At 51.0% G+C, this 20,934-nt stretch overlaps 1 protein-coding gene across 1 annotated transcript; it reads right to left on the bottom strand.

The window, feature by feature from the left end:
• Positions 1 to 1,147: 1,147 nt before the first annotated feature.
• Positions 1,148 to 19,825, bottom strand: apc (APC regulator of WNT signaling pathway). Its single transcript, XM_047570764.1, has 18 exons — positions 19,600 to 19,825; positions 11,825 to 11,980; positions 10,458 to 10,545; positions 10,001 to 10,250; positions 9,777 to 9,885; positions 9,587 to 9,700; positions 9,412 to 9,474; positions 9,160 to 9,210; positions 8,999 to 9,085; positions 8,683 to 8,860; positions 8,407 to 8,607; positions 8,218 to 8,313; positions 7,997 to 8,136; positions 7,832 to 7,909; positions 7,616 to 7,732; positions 7,326 to 7,540; positions 4,357 to 7,249; positions 1,148 to 3,653 (listed from the first exon to the last, which is right to left on the bottom strand). The coding sequence occupies exons 2-18, from the start codon at positions 11,957 to 11,959 to the stop codon at positions 1,689 to 1,691; spliced, it is 6,780 nt and encodes a 2,259-aa protein (XP_047426720.1). The 5' UTR covers positions 11,960 to 11,980; positions 19,600 to 19,825; the 3' UTR covers positions 1,148 to 1,688.
• Positions 19,826 to 20,934: the final 1,109 nt, after the last annotated feature.

Consider the following 20,934-nt stretch of genomic DNA (forward strand, 5'->3'; position numbering starts at 1 on the left):
TGTAAGAAACTGCAGTTCATCGTGTGGCCGCTAGAGGCTCCAGAGGGACAGAACTGGGCGTCGAAGTCAAAACGTGATTAATAATAATCGATACTTTCTTCCTGTTAAAGGGAGTTTTTCCTTCAGGTTTCAGGCTGGTTTTTATGAAGCGTCTTGAGACAATTTGTGTTGTTATTGGTGCTATATAAATTGAATTGCATAGTATTGGATATCCCATCATGCATTATTCCATCAACCCCCACGACCCCAGTGCAGGATCAAGCTGTAGAGATGAGATCATACATTGCGTCTCTAGTTGCCGTTAGCGACAGATTTTGAAGTTTGTTGCAAAGAACTTTTTAAAAAAAGAAAAAAAAACTTTATTTTTTATTTCATGATCACGCACATTTGTTTATAAAATCATCACGTATTCCATGTTAGTAATGTGTAAATTATAATGTGTCACTACATAGAGCAGACATGAGCAAACTACGGCTCATGGACCATATATGACCCGTTAGGCTCTTTAATCAGGCCGTCAAACTATATGATTAAATTAAATTAAACAATATGAATAAACCTCATTCATTTTGCACTTTCCATGCAATGCCCACGTTTCCCCAGCAGATGGCACTCCTTTGTTGGGTGTATTAACTCTCTTCTTCACATGCTTTGAAGCATGCTAACTATGCTAACAAGCATGCTAACTATGCTAACAAGCAGTCAGCACAAGAGCAGACGGCTACTGCTGAGAGGTTGATGGCTAATTTACAGACTCAGCGAGTTTTTTGTTTGCATTCACCCAACAACACAGCTCCCACTGAAACTGAACGTGAGTTCCTCTACTGTGATTGGATATTCATGCTTTACTACCTATTAAAGGCCCAAAACGTTGATGTTATGGGGTTTAAAGTCATTTCCATTAGTTCACAAACCCTACAACCATCTGCTCCCGCCCCGTCTGACTACGTTTAGGACCCGTTGTGGCCCAAGAGTCAAAGTTTTCCCACCCAGATATAGAGAAACCCGACAGGGAGGAGGGACCGATTTCAGACCCAGGGCTGGTTTATAATGAGGAGGCGGAGCTACCAGACACCTGATCTGATCGGCTGAATGATGGACGTCGTATCCATGGTAACGTGTCCGTAAGCAGACAAACAGATGGAGCTGGAGTGTCTGACTTTATTGAACATAAAACGTTTTAAACCAGTTTTAAATTATGTGCTTCAGAGTTCTCAGGTTTACAGCAATAACTTACGCTTTACAGTGTTATCTGTTTCCAAGGCAACAGAGCAGGAAGTCTTCAGCCAAGTTTCAAAGAAAGAAAAACAGTGATGAGAACAAAAATCAACAACAGATGATCAACAACTGATCAGTGACCCATTTTGTTCATAACTAAACTGTTAAAAGAGCTGAACGAGCTCAGACGTTACAGTTAGCAAACATCATCATCATCATCATGGTCTGTCAGATAGGGGGCGGGGCCATGCAGGAGGCGGGGCTAAGCGCTACACATCATTGGTATAAAAACATAAAAAGTTTAGTAAATGTTTCCTCGTTGAATAAAGAAGCTTGACGGACAGGTGAGAGGAGCCAATGAGGAGGAGGGGGTGGGGCCATCACTTAAATACTGATTCACTTCCTGTTTATTTACATGTTTAATCAGCTGTTTCAGCCGCGACAGCCATTTTATTTTGTCAGTAGTTTCTCTAAACCGACGTCACAATGTACGAGCCTCGTTCGCCGCCGCCGCCGCCGCTGGCTCCGCCCGCTCCGCCCTCTCCGCCCTTCGGTTCACGTTTCTTGGTGACCGGTGTGGGAATGAGTGACGGACGAGTTGGCGCCGCCGTCACCGTGGTGGTGGTTGCTGTGGTGGTGGCGGTGGCCTCAGAGCTGCCCTTCCGTGGGCTTGGCGTGTAGTTGAAGGGGCTGACACGGGCCGCCACGGCGCCGCTGCGCTGCTGACCACGTTGTTGCTGCTGCTGCTGCGGTTGTTGTTGTTGCTGTTGTTGTTGTTGTTGTTGTTGTTGCTGCTGCTGCTGCTGCGGTTGGCGTTCGGGTGGTGGCGGCTTCTCGTCCAGACTCTCACAGCTCCTGCGTAGATTGAGGTTGGAGGAAGACGAAGAGGAGGAGGAGGGGATCTTTGAGGGGGCGGGGCTGTCGATGATGGGCGGGGCGTTGGTGGCGGAGGGTGACCGGGCTGAGCAGGAAGAGGAGGAGCGTGGGTTGTTGACAGGACAGTCCTCCAGACGAACCCACACGTCTTCCGATTTGTCGGTGAGGCTGCGGCCGGCCGCCGAGTCACCGCCGCTCTTTGCCTTCCGCCATGTTCCCTTGGACCTGGCAGCGCCCTCCTCCTCGCTCCGCCCCTTCTCGCTGGACTCCGATGAGGCTGACAGCACCGACGAGGAGCTTCCCGTCCTCTTCCATGTTCCCACGCGTGGCAACGATGTCGAGTGTTTCCCGCCGTTGCTGCCACCTCCACCGCCGTTCTCCTTCTTCCAGGTGCCGGTGCGGCTGAAGCGCGATGATGTCACTTCCTGTGGACGTGACGGACTCTCGGAGTGGGAGCGGTTGCTGTCGTGTCTCCGTGTGCTTGCGGCCGGTAGCGGTGTGTCAGGGCTCGATGGCGACTCTGGCGCTGGCGCCGCCGACTCCTCGAGCTTCCTCTTCAAGGTCGGACTCGGAGCTTCTTTGATGAACGTCGACTGACGGACCAGCGCTGGCTTCTCAGGCTCCGCCTTCTGCTTCTTGGCGGCGGTGAACCTCGTAGCCGATTCGCTCCTGGGGATGCCGGCGCTGCTCCTCGGTGCCACGCTCTGTTTGGTGGCTCTAGAAGCAGGTGATGGTGACGGTGATGGTGACGCTGGAGATGCCGTGCGCGGCGTCTGCAGTAGCTTTCCTCCTTTCTGATTGGCTGATGAGACAGAGCGAGAGGGGGTGGAGTCCCGCGAAGTCCCGCCCCCTCTGTCAGAGTTGTCGGCTCCTCCTGGAGCTTTGCTGATGCCCGATGGCCTGGGTTTGCTCCGCCCCCTGGCCGCCGGCTCTGCTCTGGGCTTTCCTGTGATCAGACTCCTGTAAACCTTCTTCCCGCCCTTCAGAGCCTTTGCCTCCTCCTCCTCCTCCTCCTCCTTCTTTCTGGCCTCCAGCGAGCTACGCTCTCCGGCCTTTAGGATCCTGGCACCTCGCTTCACCTCCTCCTTTCTCTCCACCTCCTCCTCGGCGTTATTGTTGGCCGCCGGCAGGTGGAACGGCGAGCCGACAGACTTCAGGGACAGGACCGAGTCGGAGTCTGAGGACGGCTGGCGGGACAGCGACGAGGCGGCGGCGGCGGCGTTCAGGCTGCTCACAATGGAATTGGCACCTTCTTGGATGGCCTTCCAATCAAAGGACTCGGAATCTGGGGAGGCGGGGCTTCTCGGCACCTCTGAAGGCTCCTCCTCTGCCAGAATGCTGTCGTCGGCCATGGAGTCGGGAGGAGGCACGGAGGCGGCGGCCTTCTTCTTCTTCTTGGGCATCGCAGAGCTGATGCACTCCTGCAGCAGGTCGTCCTCCGAGTCAATACTCAGAGAACTGAGAGACGAGTTCCTGGAGAAGCAGACGGGCGTGTCCTCCACATGGAAGGCTTTGGGGGCGTAGCCACTGGCCACAGGGGGGCGGGACTTTGATTCCACCTGTAGAGGACATAGACGTTACCTGAGGTCACACTGATGTTCCTGCGTCTGATCGATTAATGATGAACTAAAATGTCTTTTAGATTAGAGACTAGAAACCACCTGATATCAAAGACATCATTCTGAACTCATCCATCCACCCCTGGACCAGACCTAAGACCTGGACTAGACCTGGACTAGACCTGGACTAGACCTGGACCAGACCTAAGACCTGGACCAGACCTGGACCAGACCTGGACCAGACCTGGACTAGACCTAAGACCTGGACCAGACCTGGACTAGACCTGGATCAGACCTGGACCAGACCTGGACCAGACCTGGACTAGACCTGGACCAGACCTGGACCAGACCTAAGACCTGGACCAGACCTGGACCAGACCTGGACCAGACCTGGGCCAGACTGGACCAGAGTCTCTAGAAATACCACAGAGCTCACATGTTCTCCAAAGGTTCTAGTGAAACAGAACCAGGTCCACTCTCCATCTGGACATTAGGATCAAACCAAAGAACCCAAAGTTCCTCCACGTTGGGTTTTTACCTCTTAAAGTGAATCTGGCTCCAAAATGCTACTGATTCACTACAGGAGGCAACGTACACACAATTCAACCTTTGGACATTTTATTTCTCCTGGACGTCATCACATTCTACCATTGAGCTCATGATACGATCCAGAAGCAGAGATTTCCTCCATGTTGGGGCTCACCTGTGCAGGAGGCGGAGTCTTGGCTCCAGCCTTGCCTCCATCTTGTTTTTCTGGTGGTGGAGCGAACTCCTTGTTGTTGTTCTCCTGGTCGATGTCGCTCAGCGAGCTCAGCGACGAGTTTCTGGAGAAGCAGACGGGCGTGTCCTCGATGGCAAACTTCTGCTTCTCGTCCGTCGCCGTCTGGCTGGCACTGGGTTTGGTGCGAGGGAAGATGGCCGCCGTCTGCTGCTTCCTCCTCCGACCTTCCTCCTTTGTCCTCTTGTCCTCTTCGTCCTTCTCGCCGTCATCTTCATCGAAGTCCAGGGAGCTCAGAGAGTCGTTGCGTGAGAAGCAGCATGGCGTTCCCTCGATGGGTGTGTAATGACGCGGCGAGTCGAAGGCAAACCCGGGTTTGGCTTTGGCGGTGGTTGCTATGGTGACCCGCTGAGGCATCGGCTTCACGGGCGAGGTGGGTTTCTTTTTCTGCTGCTGTGGGCCAAGAAGAGGTGGGGCTGCAGGGGGGAGGGGTGGGGGGAGGGGCGGGGCTTGCAGCTGCTCGCCGTTGGCCGCTCTGACCGGTTTCCTGGGTTTGGCTTTGGGCATCGCAGCGCTGATGCACTCGGCGAGGATGTCGTCGCCGTTCTCACCCTCAGGAAAGCCAGCCCGCCTACTGGGGGCGGAGGAGGGAGGGGCTATGAGTGCCGCCTCCTCATTGGGCGGGGAGTCTATGGTAAGGTCACTCAGCGAGGTGGCGGTGGAGAAGTTGAGCGGCGTTCCCTCCACGCAGTAAACTCTCGGCACCTCCTCCGGGGGTGGAGCCGCGTCCTTCCTCTGCTGCGGTTGGCTGCGGCTCTGCGGGGGGAGGATCTTGTAGACGGGAAGTTGGCTCGGTTTCCGTGGCAAAGCTTGCTGCTGTTTCTTTGGTTTCCGTGACGACTTGGGCATGGCCATGCTGATGCAAGCCTCCAGGATGTCGTCGTCATCGTCAGATTCATCAAGGATCGGTTTAGACTCCTCCTTCCGACCCTGAGCCCCGCCCTCTTCCTCGTCTTCCTCTTCCTCCTTCATCTCTGCTACGATGAACGGCTCGTCCAGACTGAGCGCGCTCAGACTGGAGGCACCCGAGAAGCCATATGGCGTGCTCTCGGTGGCGAAGTGCAGCAGCACGTCAGCACTGCTCTCCTCCTCGTCCTTCTTCTTCTTCGTGGCGTCCTCCTGCTGGGTTTTCTGGGTGGGCGGGGCCAGCGGCGGCGTCTTGGCACGGCTCGGCGGCATGGTTTGTCCAGGGCTGTCGGGGAGGTCGCTGGGGCTGACCACGCCACTCGGCACGCCACTGCAGGGCTCGCTGGAGCGTACTGAGCTGGCGATGGAGGACGTGGAGAAGCTGTCGAGGGAACTGACTGAGGTGCAGCGGCTGAACATCAGCGGCGTCTCCTGAGCGTAGGGCGGCTCCGGCGGGCTTTTAGGAGTCCTGGCGCCCGATGACGATGTCACGTGGTGATGGTGACCGTGGTGGTGGTGGTGACCTCGCCTCCCCCGGGAGGCGGGGACAGCGGCGGCGGCGGCAGTCTGACTTTCCGCCTCCTTCTGCTGCCGGCGCTGCTGCTGCTCTTCATCCTTCTTGCCAACAGGAAGTGTCGGGTAGTCGTTGCCGGCGCCCCTCCTCTTCCTCAGGACATCGCCGTCCTCGTCCTCCTCCGAAGACAGCGAGGACAGCGAGCTGCCTCTGGAGAAGCAGATGGGCGTGTCCTCGACGCAGTAGGTCTGAGTGGACTCTTGATTGGTCTTCGTCCTGACGGGGGGAGGTGGGGGGCGGAGCTTGCTGGAGGACGAGTGGGTTGGAGCGAGGGCAGCAGTGGCTTCCTCGGGCTTGAACAGTGGTTTGCGGGCGGCGTCAGCACCGTATTTCAGGCTGTAGTCGATCGGCTGCTCGGCCGGAGAGCCGTCGCTGTAGTTTGAAGTTGCAGTGACGACGTAGCGCGGCGCCGACGCCATGCGGCCGCTACTCGGTGGCGTTTCGCCTGCATCGCTCCTCCTCAGCCGGCTGTCCTGTTCACCACTGTCGTCATCGCTCTCGATGCTGCCGCGATGACTCGGACTCTGTCTCCCAGAGTTCAGCTGCTCGTCCGAGTACTTTAGGCTGTAGTTGATGGGCGTGTCCAAGTCGGCGCCGTCATCGTCAGCCATGTGGTTGGCGCTGCGGATCTTGTGTGCGAGGTCGGCCGGGTACTTCCTGTAGACGCAGCACTTGTTGGCGGCGCTCTCGTCAGAGGAGTAGAATGGCTCTGCTGATGGTTTGGTCTTGCCTCGATTGCCGTAGCCGTCAGCGCTGGTCACACTGTTGAGGCTGTCGCTGGACGCCCGGACGCTGGGCGGGAACGCCGGCCGTGGGAACGGCGTCTCCTCGCTGGGACGCTTCGAGCCGTCTGCGTTCTTTGGGCTCGACAGAACCGGCGTGTTGGCGTAGGAGCGCGTTGTGCTGCCTCCTCCAGTGCCGTTACAGCCCCGCCCCTTCCGGTGCGCTGCCTTGGGGCTCAGGTTGTCGATGTTGTCGAAGGTTTCCGACAGCTGCTGCGCATCCAGCTCCTCGAACAGCGCCTTCTGTTTGCGGGCGTGCAGCGATGGGGCGCCAGCACCCGGAGACACCACACTGGTGTCCTTGTAGCGCGCTGGGCGGTTGGCCATGAGGTTGCGTAGTGCGGCGGCGCTGCCCATGGCGATCATTTTATGGCGGGAGTGGATGAGGTTACGCAGCATGCCCACAGCTCCCAGCTCCCACAGAGCCTCCTGGTCTTTGGCGTCTCTGGCCGACAGGTTCCAGAGCGTCCCACAGGCGTTGGACACGATGGTCAGGCTGTGGGACTTCAGATGCTGCAGCAGCGTCGGCAGGCAGCTGTGTTCACGCAGTATCTGCCTGAAAGACAAGAAGCAGGGAGTCAGCGCCTGCAGACATTAGACTGGTCCCATCTCTGGTCTACCAGGGGACTGACCTGTGCGCCTCATTGGTGGCGATGAGGCTGGAAACGTTCCGGAGGATGCCGCCTCCGCTCTCGATGATGGCAAGTGTGTTGGTGTGGCTGCGATGGGTCAGCGTTCCCACCAGGAATGCCAAGGCACCATCCACGGCACAGATGTCGGCCTTGTTCTCGGTGCAATGAGCCGACAGGTTCCAGAGGGCACTGAGGACGGACTTCAGGGTCGACTCCTGGAACAGAAACCAGGCAATCACACACCAGGAACTAGATCCCTGTCAATAAATGTGTGAAGACCTCGTCTTTACCTTCTGCACCTCGAGAGCGCATCCCATCAGCGCCCGGACGCTGCCGACCTCACGCAGAGTCTTCTTACTGTTGACATCAGCACGCCAGGACAAGTTCCTCAGGACACTGGCTATCACCTGGAACACACACCACACTGGCTATCACCTGGAACAGACACTGGCTATCACCTGGAACAGACACTGGCTATCACCTGGAACGTTCACGGCTGAACTCACCTGCTGCAGGTCTTCACTCTCAGACTTGAGCTGAGCCACCATCGCCCTCATGCAGCCTTTCATGGAACACAGTGTTGCCTGGAGGGACCGAGAGAGGACGAGGAAAAAACATGAAGAAGACGATGACGTGAGAAAGACGTTAAGGAGACGTGGAGACGGTCTCACCTTATTGGCTACGTCTCCGAAGGTGAGGTTGGTGAGTGCCATGCCAGCGTAGCGCCTCAGGGTGACGCTGTAGTGATCGCTGCTCAGACCGAACATCTCACAGTCCACCTGGAGCAGCTCAGCCACCGCCTGCAGGCCTCCTGCCAGGAAGAAGAACCCACACCACATATAATATAAACCAGCCAGTAAACCTTAGACCAGCCAGTAAACCTTAAACCCACCTAGCTCGTTCATGGCGTGGCGATGCTCTTCATCGAAGGAGAGTTTCATGAGGACGCAGACGGCCGGACAGATCTGATGCTCCACTGGAGACGGCACTGAACACATCACGCCACGTTACACATCAAACCATCACGCCATCACGCGATCACACTATACGTTACACGTCATCATGCGTGTGCTGGTCTTACTGGGGTTGTCGTCCTGGTCCACTCCCCTCTCATGGAGCTCCTGCCAGCCCCAGCAGGCCTCGCAGTAATGGCGGACCTGCTCCAGTAGGTGGAGCACTCTGATCTCGCGGCGTCCTCGCTTGTCGTCCGGCTGACTGTGGACGATATTGTGCAGTGCCGCCGACGCTCGTGCTCGCGCCTCCTTACTGCCCCTTGAGTTACCTAGGCGACCACACGTAAACAATGAACGCCTGAAGAGTTGCCGTGAGGACGCCCACTGTGTAAACCAGTGGTTACCTAGCAACAGGGAGTCCTTGTCGTTGCCATGCAGCAGCTGGATGAGCAGTGGGAGGCAGCCGGACTGACGCATGGCGATGCACGAGTCCTGAGAGCTGGACATGGCCAGAAGAGTCCGGGACATGTCGTCCTTATCGTGAGTCCCCAGCATGGACAGCAGGCTGTACACCATCTCCACCTGAAGGGGCAATTACAGGGGCAATTACAGGGGCAGCAGGCTGGACACCATCTCCACCTAGTGTCCTAATGTCTCCACCTCCACCTGCTTTGACGAACAGTTATCATGATGACGTCGCCTGCTGCTGGGCAGACTTACCTTCGTCCCCAGGTGGCTGGTGATGATTCGTCGAGGCACAGAGAAAGCCATCTCATTGGTCGGCTCGTGGTCCAAGCGGCTGGAGCTCTGGAGAAGAAACATAATGTTAAAGAATAGAAACGACAAACAGAAACGTTAATGTCCAACCAGGCGACGCTCACCTGAGCTCCAGCCAATCCCGCGCCATCACTCGCCCCCTGAGGGTCCTCCACCTGGAGAGAGAAACTCAGAGGCTCAGATAACAGGTCACACACAGGTGTGGTTCCCTTGACAGGTGTGGTTACCCCTGATAGGTGTGGTTCCCTTGACAGGTGTGGTTACCCCTGATAGGTGTGGTTACCCTGACAGGTGTGGTTACCCTGACAGGTGTGGTTACCCTGACAGGTGTGGTTACCCTTTACAGGTGTGGTTACCTGTAGCCGTGCTCCCAGTCGAAGGATGTCCTTCTCTATCTGCTGGATACGAGACACACGCCTCTAAAAACACATGGTGAAAAGGTTTAGCTCCCTCATTAGTTCACTTCCTGACTTCTAGGCCCCACCCCTTAGGTAGTCTGCTATTGGCCAGGGCCAAATGAGCTCCACCTACCTGAGCTCTCTTCTCCATCTCCTGACAGGAACCCAGCTGCTGCTCCATGGCCGACCGGATCTGCCGAGCCTCAAACTCCAGCTGCCGCCGCCTCATGTCCGTCTGCAGAGTGAACTGAGACAACAGCGACCAATCAGAGCCTCTCATCACAGCGGCCGGGCCAGCTGGTCATCAGCTGATGGTGTCTTACGTTCTCGGCCAGGGGAAGGCTGTCGATCCTCTTGGTCAGGTTCTGGAGTTGAGTGTAGTACCAGTCCTTATCCTTCTCCTCCTTCTCCAGCTCAGCCAATAGGAGAGACCTGTCATTGTACAGCAGCCAATCACAGAGCAGCATCCACACAGACAGAACACACGTAGAACCAGCCCTAGAAGCAGAACCAGCCTTAGAACCAGAACCAGAACCAGCCCCAGTACCTCTCCTTCTCCAGCTCCTCCAGGCAGTGGTCGTGTTCGTCTCTGCCAGCAGACGACAGTCCTCTCATGGGGAAGGGGACGGTCACCAGGGGAACCAGACCTCCAGAACCTCCAGAACCTCCTGGACCTCCAGAACCTCCCGGACCTCCGGCTGCTCCTCCAGAACCAGAGGAGGCCGAGCTGGAGGAGGAAGAGGGGGGCAGAGGAGGCCTGGGCCTGGACTTGAAGCCTGGTGAATCCAGGCTCATCTCTGGAGGAGAGACGGTTCGTCAGGGTAAGTTTCTTTCTGTTTCTACCTGGTTTCTTTCTTTTAGATTTTTAATTACGTGAGACAGAGACATTTCTTCTCTCTGCTGTGAACATATGATCCGGTTTATTTTTATATACAAAGCAAAAGGACACATCCGCAATCTTCAGGAGTTGTAAAGCTGCGTTCAGGAGCGTTTGTTTCATTCACCTTTGAGTCTTTCAATGAGCTCCAGCTGAGATCCAGACACCTCTCCGGGTTCTTCTTCTATGGTGCCCTGCAGCTGCTTCAGCACTTCCTGTTTACACAACAGAAGAACAACAAGTGGTTCAGTCTATTTGACCCGTCAGCTGATACATCGCGTCCATCTCTACTCACCACGATCAATCTGCAGCGCTCAAACAGCGACATGACGGAAACTAACATCCACCAAACAGGAAAGAGGAAACAGGAAGTGACGGACAATAAGAAACCAGAGACAACGAGACGGCACGACTGAAAAGCAACAAATGGAACGGGAGAAAAATATAAATAAAAACGAGTGAAACAGAGACGAAGAGAAAGGATGAAGAAAGAGAAAAGACAGACAGCTCACTCCGACTCGTTTCTTCTGGACCAAAGATCCTCACAATGAAGTCTCACTCTGAACAACAACAAGGAGCTCATTCTCAGGGACAGCGCGTGATTGGTGGAAATACCAGAGGTCTATTCTGGGCGAGGAAGGGGGGGGGGGGGGTGTAAGGTCTATAGATGAGTTAGTGAAGGTGAAGAAGAGGAAACATTCAGTCTGAGCTTTAGTTCTGGATCCACAGTTTTACACAGAGATGAAACATTGTGACCACAGCTCTGGAACAACATCTAGAACAACATCTAGAACATCTAGAACATCATCTAGAACATCCAAAACAACATCTAAAACATCCAAAACAACATCTAGAACAACATCCAAAACAATATCTAGAACCTCCAAATTAACATCTAGAACAACATCCACATCTAGAACAACATCTAGAACATCATCTAGAACCTCTAGTACAACATCTAGAACATCATCTAGAACATCCAAAACAACATCTAGAACCTCCAAATTAACATCTAGAAGAACATCCACATCTAGAACCTCTAGAACAACACCTAGAACAACATCTAGAACCCCTAGAACAACATCTACAACCTCTGAATTAACATCTAGAACCTCCAGAACAACATCTAGAACAACATCTAGAACAGCATCCACATGTAGAACTTCTAGAACAACATCAAGAACCTCTAGAACAACATCTAGAACAACATCTAGAACAACATCTAGAGCAACATCTAGAACCTCTGAATTAACATCTACAACAACATCCACATCTAGAATCTCTAGAACAACATCTAGAACAACATCAAGAACCTCTAGAACAACACCTAGAACAACATCTAGAACAACATCTAGAACAACACCTAGAACAACACCTAGAATCTCTAGCACATCATTCTGGATCAACATGGTTCTGGGGCCACGGCGTGATCACCGCTCTAGAACGCTCTAGAACATGTGGAGGTGTGCGGGGTCCAGGTTCGGTTCCACCTACCTTCATGTTGGACGCCTCCGTCTCCAGCTTGGTCAGGTGGTTGGAGTTGTCCTGCAGCTCCTGCCTCAGGTTGGAGTTCTCCATCTTTAAAACCTCCACCTGCCTCAGCAGCTGGTCGTACGACGCCGCCGCCATGTTGGAGGAGCCACGTCTGAACTGGAAAACACAACAACGCAACAACCACACAACAGACACTGAGACCTGCTCTAGAACCACCTTCACCTCATCCGTCCTGAGCAGCATCGCAGAGACCGACTGTCACTCCATTCATACGAACCACAGCAGCAACACAACAATCACAGCAGCAACGCAACAATCACAGCAACAACCACAGCAACAACCACAGCAGCAACGCAACAATCACAGCAACAATCACAGCAGCAACACAACAATCACAGCAACAACGCAACAATCACAGCAACAACCACAGCAACAATCACAGCAACAATCACAGCAACAATCACAGCAACAACGCAACAATCACAGCAACAACCACAGCAACAACCACAGCAACAACCACAGCAACAACGCAACAATCACAGCAGCAAGGTTGTTTTAATGTTTTTATCGTCTGTTATGAACCTTATTATTTATTATCATCATCATTTCACAGGCAGTACTGACATATACTGGTACCAGAGAATACTGCAGTACTGACATATACTGGTACCAGAGAATACTGCAGTACTGAGAGGTACTAGTACCAGAGAATACTGCAGTACTGACAGGTACAAGTACCAGAGAATACTGCAGTACTGACATATACTGGTACCAGAGAATACTGCAGTACTGAGAAGTACAAGTACCAGAGAATACTGCAGTACTGAGAGGTACAAGTACCAGAGAATACCGCAGTACTGAGAGGTACAAGTACCAGAGAATACCGCAGTACTGAGATGTACTAGTACCAGAGAATACTGCAGTACTGACAGGTACAAGTACTAGAGAATACTGGAGTACTGACAGGTACAAGTACCAGAGAATACTGCAGTACTAAGAGGTCCTAGTACCAGAGAATACTGCAGTACTGAGAGATACTAGTACCAGAGAATACTGCAGTACTGAGAGATACTAGTACCAGAGAATACTGCAGTACTGAGAGGTACTAGTACCAGAGAATACTGCAGTACTGACAGGTACAAGTACCAGAGAATACTGCAGTACTGAGAGGTACTAGTACCAGAGAATACTGCAGTACTGACAGGTACAAGTACCAGAGAATACTGCAGTACTGACAGGTACAAGTACCAGAGAATACTGCAGTACTGAGAGGTACAAGTACCAGAGAATACTGCAGTACTGAGAGGTACAAGTACCAGAGAATACCGCAGTACTGAGATGTACTAGTACCAGAGAATACTGCAGTACCGACAGGTACAAGTACCAGAGAATACTGCAGTACTGACAGGTACAAGTACCAGAGAATACTGCAGTACTGAGAGGTCCTAGTACCAGAGAATACTGCAGTACTGAGAGATACTAGTACCAGAGAATACTGCAGTACTGAGAGATACTAGTACCAGAGAATACTGCAGTACTATGAGGTACTAGTACCAGAGAATACTGAGAGATACTAGTACCAGAGAATACTGCAGTACTGACAGGTACAAGTACCAGAGAATACTGCAGTACTGAGATGAGATGTACTGGTACCAGAGAATACTGCAGTACTGAGAGGTCCTAGTACCAGAGAATACTGAGAGATACTAGTACCAGAGAATACTGCAGTACTGAGAGGTACTAGTACCAGAGAATACTGCAGTACTGACAGGTACAAGTACCAGAGAATACTGCAGTACTGAGAGGTACTAGTACCAGAGAATATTGCAGCACTGACAGATACTAGTACCAGAGAATGCTGCAGTACTGAGATGAGATGTACTGGTACCAGAGAATACTGCAGTACTGAGAGGTACTAGTACCAGAGAATATTGCAGCACTGACAGATACTAGTACCAGAGAATACTGCAGTACTGACAGGTACTAGTACCAGAGAATACTGCAGTACTGACAGGTACTAGTACCAGAGAATACTGCAGTACTGACAGGTACTAGTACCAGAGAATGCTGCAGTACTGAGATGAGATGTACTGGTACCAGAGAATACTGCAGTACTGAGAGGTACTAGTACCAGAGAATACTGAGAGATACTAGTACCAGAGAATACTGCAGTACTGAGAGGTACTAGTACCAGAGAATATTGCAGTACTGAGAGGTACTAGTACCAGAGAATACTGCAGTACTGACAGGTACAAGTACCAGAGAATACTGCAGTACTGAGAGGTACTAGTACCAGAGAATACTGCAGTACTGAGAGGTACAAGTACCAGAGAATACTGCAGTACTGACAGGTACAAGTACCAGAGAATACTGCAGTACTGAGATGAGATGTACTGGTACCAGAGAATACTGCAGTACTGAGAGGTACTAGTACCAGAGAATACTGAGAGATACTAGTACCAGAGAATACTGCAGTACTGAGAGGTACAAGTACCAGAGAATATTGCAGCACTGACAGATACTAGTACCAGAGAATACTGCAGTACTGACAGGTACAAGTACCAGAGAATACTGCAGTACTGAGAGGTACTAGTACCAGAGAATATTGCAGCACTGACAGATACTAGTACCAGAGAATACTGCAGTACTGACAGGTACTAGTACCAGAGAATACTGCAGTACTGACAGGTACTAGTACCAGAGAATGCTGCAGTACTGAGATGAGATGTACTGGTACCAGAGAATACTGCAGTACTGAGAGGTACTAGTACCAGAGAATACTGAGAGATACTAGTACCAGAGAATACTGCAGTACTGAGAGGTACAAGTACCAGAGAATATTGCAGTACTGAGAGGTACTAGTACCAGAGAATACTGCAGTACTGACAGGTACAAGTACCAGAGAATACTGCAGTACTGAGAGGTACTAGTACCAGAGAATACTGCAGTACTGAGAGGTACAAGTACCAGAGAATACTGCAGTACTGACAGGTACAAGTACCAGAGAATACTGCAGTACTGACAGGTACAAGTACCAGAGAATACTGCAGTACTGAGATGTACTAGTACCAGAGAATACTGCAGTACTGACAGGTACAAGTACCAGAGAATACTGCAGTACTGAGATGAGATGTACTGGTACCAGAGAATACTGCAGTACTGAGAGGAGATGTACTGGTACCAGAGAATACTGCAGTACTGAGAGGTACTAGTACCAGAGAATACTGAGAGGTACTAGTACCAGAGAATACTGCAGTACTGAGAGGTACTAGTACCAGAGAATATTGCAGCACTGACAGATACTAGTACCAGAGAATACTGCAGTACTGACAGATACTAGTACCAGAGAATACTGCAGTACTGACATATACTGGTACCAGAGAATACTGCAGTACTGACAGGTACTAGTACCCGAGTACTAGATCAGCTGGAAGCCGTGAAGGACAGAAGAAGAACACCCCCCCCCCACACCACACACACACACACACACACACACACACACACACACACACACACACACACACTCCCGTCCTCCCTCCTCCATCATCAGTCGGCCATTTTCTCTCCCTCCTCTCCTCTGTCTCCATCATCCCCCATCATCCCTCCCCCCTCCCTCCCTCCCTCCCCCTCCCTCCCTTCTCTCCATCCATCGACCATCCCTCCATCCTCCCTCACTCCACACAACAGATTAAATGCAAAGAAGAAAACGGCCGAGAACAACAGACAATGAAGACACCCCCCCCCCCCCCCCCCACCCATCCCCACCCCCACCCTCCTCCCCTCCTCCCCCCTCCTCCCCTCCTCCCCCCTCCAGACAGCAAACAGAGAACAGAACAGACGGGTGAGTAAAGGATGGAGAGATGCTGGATAAAGAAAGAGAAAATGGCAGCTCACCCCATCGCTGTCTCCTCCATCAGCCTCTCTCCCTCTCTGAGAGGACAGTCAGCTGGGACAGCAGCAGCCAATCAGCAGCCGGCAGCCAGCAGCCAATCAGAAGACAGAGGAGACAGAGAGAGAGAGAGGAAGGGAGGGGCAGCCCTCCTCCCAGCATGCTTTGCAGCAGATACTGCAGCCTGACTGGATATATATATATACACACACACAGTACTGTGTACACAATACTGGGGTGGAAAAAAGTTTTGGGAATTTTTTACACATATTATCATGAAATATTTGTGTAAAAATCTTTTTTTCTGAATTACAAATTCTATTTATTTTGAAAAATAAATTCTTGCCGGTTTCAATGTGTCAGTTCTTTTTAATGGGGGGGTTCACAGTATAAATATTTTAATTTATTCACGGAAATCATTTGTAATTTTTTATTAAAAAACGTTTTGCTAATAAATATAAATAAAAAAATATACCCACAATCCACTTGGCTTCCTCCAAGCTGCCTGCTAGCTTGTTGTTATAGCAACAATTGTCCCCGAAGATTTTTTTGTTCTTTTGCCAAAAGAAAATGTTGAACTTGGGCCTATGTTTGTTCTTTCCATTGGTTGTTTGTGGAGTATTTGTTACCATTTAATGACTGTTACATAGTAAAAACTGCTTTTCATCATCTGCCGTGGACTCGCTCGGCTTTCAAATGTTATTATTGTCCTTATTATATTGTTACTTACAGTGTTGGGCACGTAATTAGTTATAGTTACTAGTTATTTCTCCCAAAAAGTAACTGAGTCAGTAACTGAATTACTCCACTCTAAAAGTAACTAGTTACATAGACACGTACTAACACGTATAATATTCATTGCACCTCAGACTGGTAGATATAAACCGCTTTAACATCGCTGTGAGAGCTGCTGCCTGTTGTTCCTCCCTCATACGTCATCACGTACGTCACAGATAACGTTGCAGTTTGTTGATGACCTGAGGAATGTTCTGGTCAAACCTCTGCTCTTTCTAAAGGCTGATATCAGAATAAATCACTGTGTCCTGCACAGAGCCTGATATCTGCCACCAAATCTCCCCTTTTCCTCGGATGCAGAGCGCTGCCATGATGGTTAAAGTGTGAGATCACTGTACAAGCTGGATATAAACACAGTCACTGTTCATCTATGAGCTTCATTAACCATCGTGTAACAACATATTTGATTTGTTTGAAAGAAAACTGAACAAAGTTCTGTGCCCTTCAGAGATCAGTCTTCATGGATAGATTAGTTAGTTTACCCCGTTACTGAAAAAAATAACGCTGTTAGCCGTTTATTTTAATGCCGTTACTCCCATCACTGGTTCATCATTATTCTCCCCAGCGACAGCGTTTTGCATCACATGCATCTGTGCAATATAATAACCCATGATTACTGATCAGCACAAGAATCAGTTTTCATTGAGTGCAAACCTTACTACTCCCCAGCCCTGCTCACTCCCTTTCAGTACAATCCTGTTAGGTCGCAGGGTCGGGTCCATCAGGACTAGAACCACCAAAACAGTTTTTCCCCAGGCCATGTCCTTCTCCAAACCCAAACCCTCCAAGACCCACCCCACAGACCAACAGAACAGCAGACGACGAGACAGCAACACAGCAGACAAGACAGCAGACAGCAACAGAGACAGACAGAGACAGGCAGACAGGCAGGCAGACAGAGACAGGCAGACAGACAGACAGAGACAGGCAGACAGACAGACAGAGACAGGCAGACAGACAGACAGAGACAGGCAGACAGACAGAGACAGGCCGACAGACAGGCAGACAGGCAGACAGAGACAGACAGACAGACAGAGACAGGCCGACAGACAGGCAGACAGGCAGACAGAGACAGGCAGACAGGCAGACAGAGACAGACAGGCAGACAGAGACAGACAGACAGGCAGACAGACAGACAGAGACAGGCAGACAGAGACAGACAGACAGGCAGACAGACAGACAGACAGACAGAGACAGGCAGACAGAGACAGACAGACAGACAGAGACAGACAGACAGACAGGCAGACAGACAGACAGAGACAGAGACAGACAGACAGAGACAGACAGACAGACAGGCAGACAGACAGACAGGCAGACAGACAGACAGACAGACAGAGACAGAGACAGACAGACAGAGACAGACAGACAGGCAGACAGAGACAGACAGACAGACAGACAGACAGGCGCTTTATTAATTCCAAACTGGGAAATTTCCCAGTTGCAGCAGCAATGTACAGGCTCAGCACCATAAATACTGATGCTGTTCCTCCAGAACCACAGCAGAGAAAAGGGTTCTGGCCACAACAGCCTGGTAGAAGATCTCCAGCATCTTCCTGCACACGTTGAAGGATCTCAGCTTCCTCAGGAAGTAGCGTCTCTGCAGCTGGTGCTGGGCTCCGAGAACCGGTTCCAACTAGGAACCAGTTCCTAACGTCCGGTTCCAGAACTGTAAAGAAGATGTTCGATTCCTATGCCCGCACTAGTTTGTCCCGGGGTTTGTATTACTCCGTCCCACCGTTCCAACCAGTAAGAACAGCATCTCTCTTCTGAACATGGACTGTAAAAAACGCACCTCGAGTCTGGCTTCGTTTTAATTTGAAATGGACGGATTAACAGAACGTGGGTGAAGAAGCCTGGTGCTGATGGAGGTTTCCAGTCTCATGCTAACGTCGTAGCTCCTACGTTACCTCAGTGCAGTAGCATAAACTCATCCTACAGGACGTCATTCCTGCCGGTTACCATCAAACTTTAGAAGCCACATCCTGATGATGTCACTGAACGTCCTGTCACATTATGATGATGTCACTGAACGTCCCGTCACATTCTGATGATGTCACTGGACGTCCCGTCACATTCTGATGATGTCACTGGACGTCCCGTCACATTCTGATGTGTTGTTCTGAGTGTTGTTCTACTGCCTAAGAGGCTGATCTGTGAAGGCCAGAGGTTTTTGTCCATTTTTTTCAATCAAACAAGTGTTGTTGAAATTCAGAGGTAAATGTCATGTTTGGGAAATCGCACCGATGGAGGGGAAAGCACGTGACCTGTGTTTATATACAGCTTGTATAGTGATATGGTCCATGTCCCACTTCTTATGGATCATAGCAGCGTTCCCACCGGGGCAGATATCAGGCAGATATCAGGCTCTGTGCAGGACACCTGCAGCCTTTGGGGGGGGGGGGCATTAGGGTCCATTAGGGTCTATTTGACCGTCCATTGTTCAGGTCAACACACTGAAAGCGTTGTCCATTGTTTACCTGTAGTGTAGTGGACTTTAATGTGTAATGATGAGGCCATCGACGTGATGACATATGAGAGAGAGGAAAAAACAGACACATCTCTGACAGAGGGAGGTCAGACCTGGGATGGGGGGGGGGAGGTCAGACGTGGGATGGGGGGGGAGGTCAGACCTGGGATGGGGGGGGAGGTCAGACCTGGGATGGGGGGGTGAAGACCACCAAGGAGGGTCGACCCGGGTCTGAAAGTCCTGTGTCCCGGATTATACGTGTGAAAGACGTGTAACACACACACATACTCTGTAATGCACACAAAATACACACACACTCGCACGTGCACACACACACTCACCAACACACCTTGTAACACACACACAGGCTGTTAGTTGTTAGCTGTTAGCTTCCTGTTAGCTATCTGAAGCTAGCTACCGTTTACGGATTCAAACTGGACCAATCCTCCGTCCCTCGGGCTCTCAACCCTCCCCCCAGTCCCGTTACCGGATAAAAGCCCTCCAGTCCCGGTAAATTGGTGCCGGTACCGGATTATAACCCCCCAGCCCCGGTAAATTGGTGCCGTTACCGGCCCGTCCCGGCTAGTGAAGCGGTTAGCATGGAGCTAACAGCTAGCTCCTTACCTTTAACGTCGGCCTCAGACGGCGGCAGATTCACGGACACATCCCGGGCAGCAGCCAGCCGGTAAACGGGCCGTCGGAGGGTCAGAGGCGGGGGGAGAGGCTCATGTGTTCACGGAGAGACGAAGGAGCGAAGTGGATCAAAGTCTGGAAGTTTTAACTCTTCTTCCTGTTTGTTGTGGTGGAGCTGCTGGGGTCCGCCATCTTGGCTCTGTGCGCGCGTGTGTGTGCGTGTGTTTGTTATGTTGCGAGGACATGTTTCAAAATCTGCCGGGATGGTTTTATTATTATTGTTAAATCACAGCGTTAAATAATGAACCTGAACAGAACAAATTCAACAACAAAAAGGCCTTTAAATATTCAGACTGTGCCCTGAGTTAATTTCATTTCATTCATTTTATCTGAGACTAACAGATTGAGGAGCTAAAACTAGAACATAACAATAGGTTGTATATAAAAACATAACATTATATCATACATGTATGATATAATGTTATGTTGGAGGATATAAATATATACATAAAGCTGACTTAAACTCAACTTTATTGATCCCTTTGGGATGACTCCCTCAGGGAAATTGTATTTCCAGCAGCTAGATACAAAAAATAGATAAGAGAAATAAACAATGTATCATAAATGAATTAACTCTTAACAGATTAAATTACAAATATTGCACAGTGCGTGGGGTGACTCCCTCCCCTTCCCTTCTGTCCTTTGTGGCCTATTTCCTCCTCCCCCCAGTGAGGAGGTGTAGAGCCTGATGGCACGAGGGACAAAGGAGTTCCTGAGTTACACTATAGCTAACCTCAGACACTATATCTAACCTCAGACACTATAGCTAACCTCAGACACTATGGCTAACCTCAGACACTATAGCTAACCTCAGACACTATAGCTAACCTCAGACACTATGGCTAACCTCAGACACTATGGCTAACCTCAGACACAATATCTAACCTCAGACACTATGGCTAACCTCAGACACAATAGCTAACCTCAGACACTAGACCAGCACTATGGCTAACCTCAGACAACAAATAACTAACCTCAGACACTATGGCTAACCTCAGACACTATGGCTAACCTCAGACACAATATCTAACCTCAGACACTATGGCTAACCTCAGACACAATAGCTAACCTCAGACACTATAGCTAACCTCAGACACTATGGCTAACCTCAGACACTATGGCTAACCTCAGACACTATGGCTAACCTCAGACACAATATCTAACCTCAGACACTATGGCTAACCTCAGACACTATAGCTAACCTCAGACACTATAGCTAACCTCAGACACTATGGCTAACCTCAGACACTATGGCTAACCTCAGAC

This window comes from Mugil cephalus, chromosome 19 (assembly GCF_022458985.1).
Source record: "Mugil cephalus isolate CIBA_MC_2020 chromosome 19, CIBA_Mcephalus_1.1, whole genome shotgun sequence".
Lineage (NCBI taxonomy): Eukaryota > Metazoa > Chordata > Actinopteri > Mugiliformes > Mugilidae > Mugil > Mugil cephalus.

Bases quoted from the DNA above. Each gene is read 5' to 3' on its own strand.
- apc (XM_047570764.1), bottom strand. From the start codon at position 11,959: ATGGCGGCGGCGTCGTACGACCAGCTGCTGAGGCAGGTGGAGGTTTTA. The intron at 10,546-11,824 runs GTAGGTGGAACC...TTGTGTAAACAG, and splicing joins CGGAGGCGTCCAACATGAAG to GAAGTGCTGAAGCAGCTGCA. The intron at 7,733-7,831 runs GTGAGTTCAGCC...TGTGTGTTCCAG, and splicing joins AGAGTGAAGACCTGCAGCAG to GTGATAGCCAGTGTCCTGAG.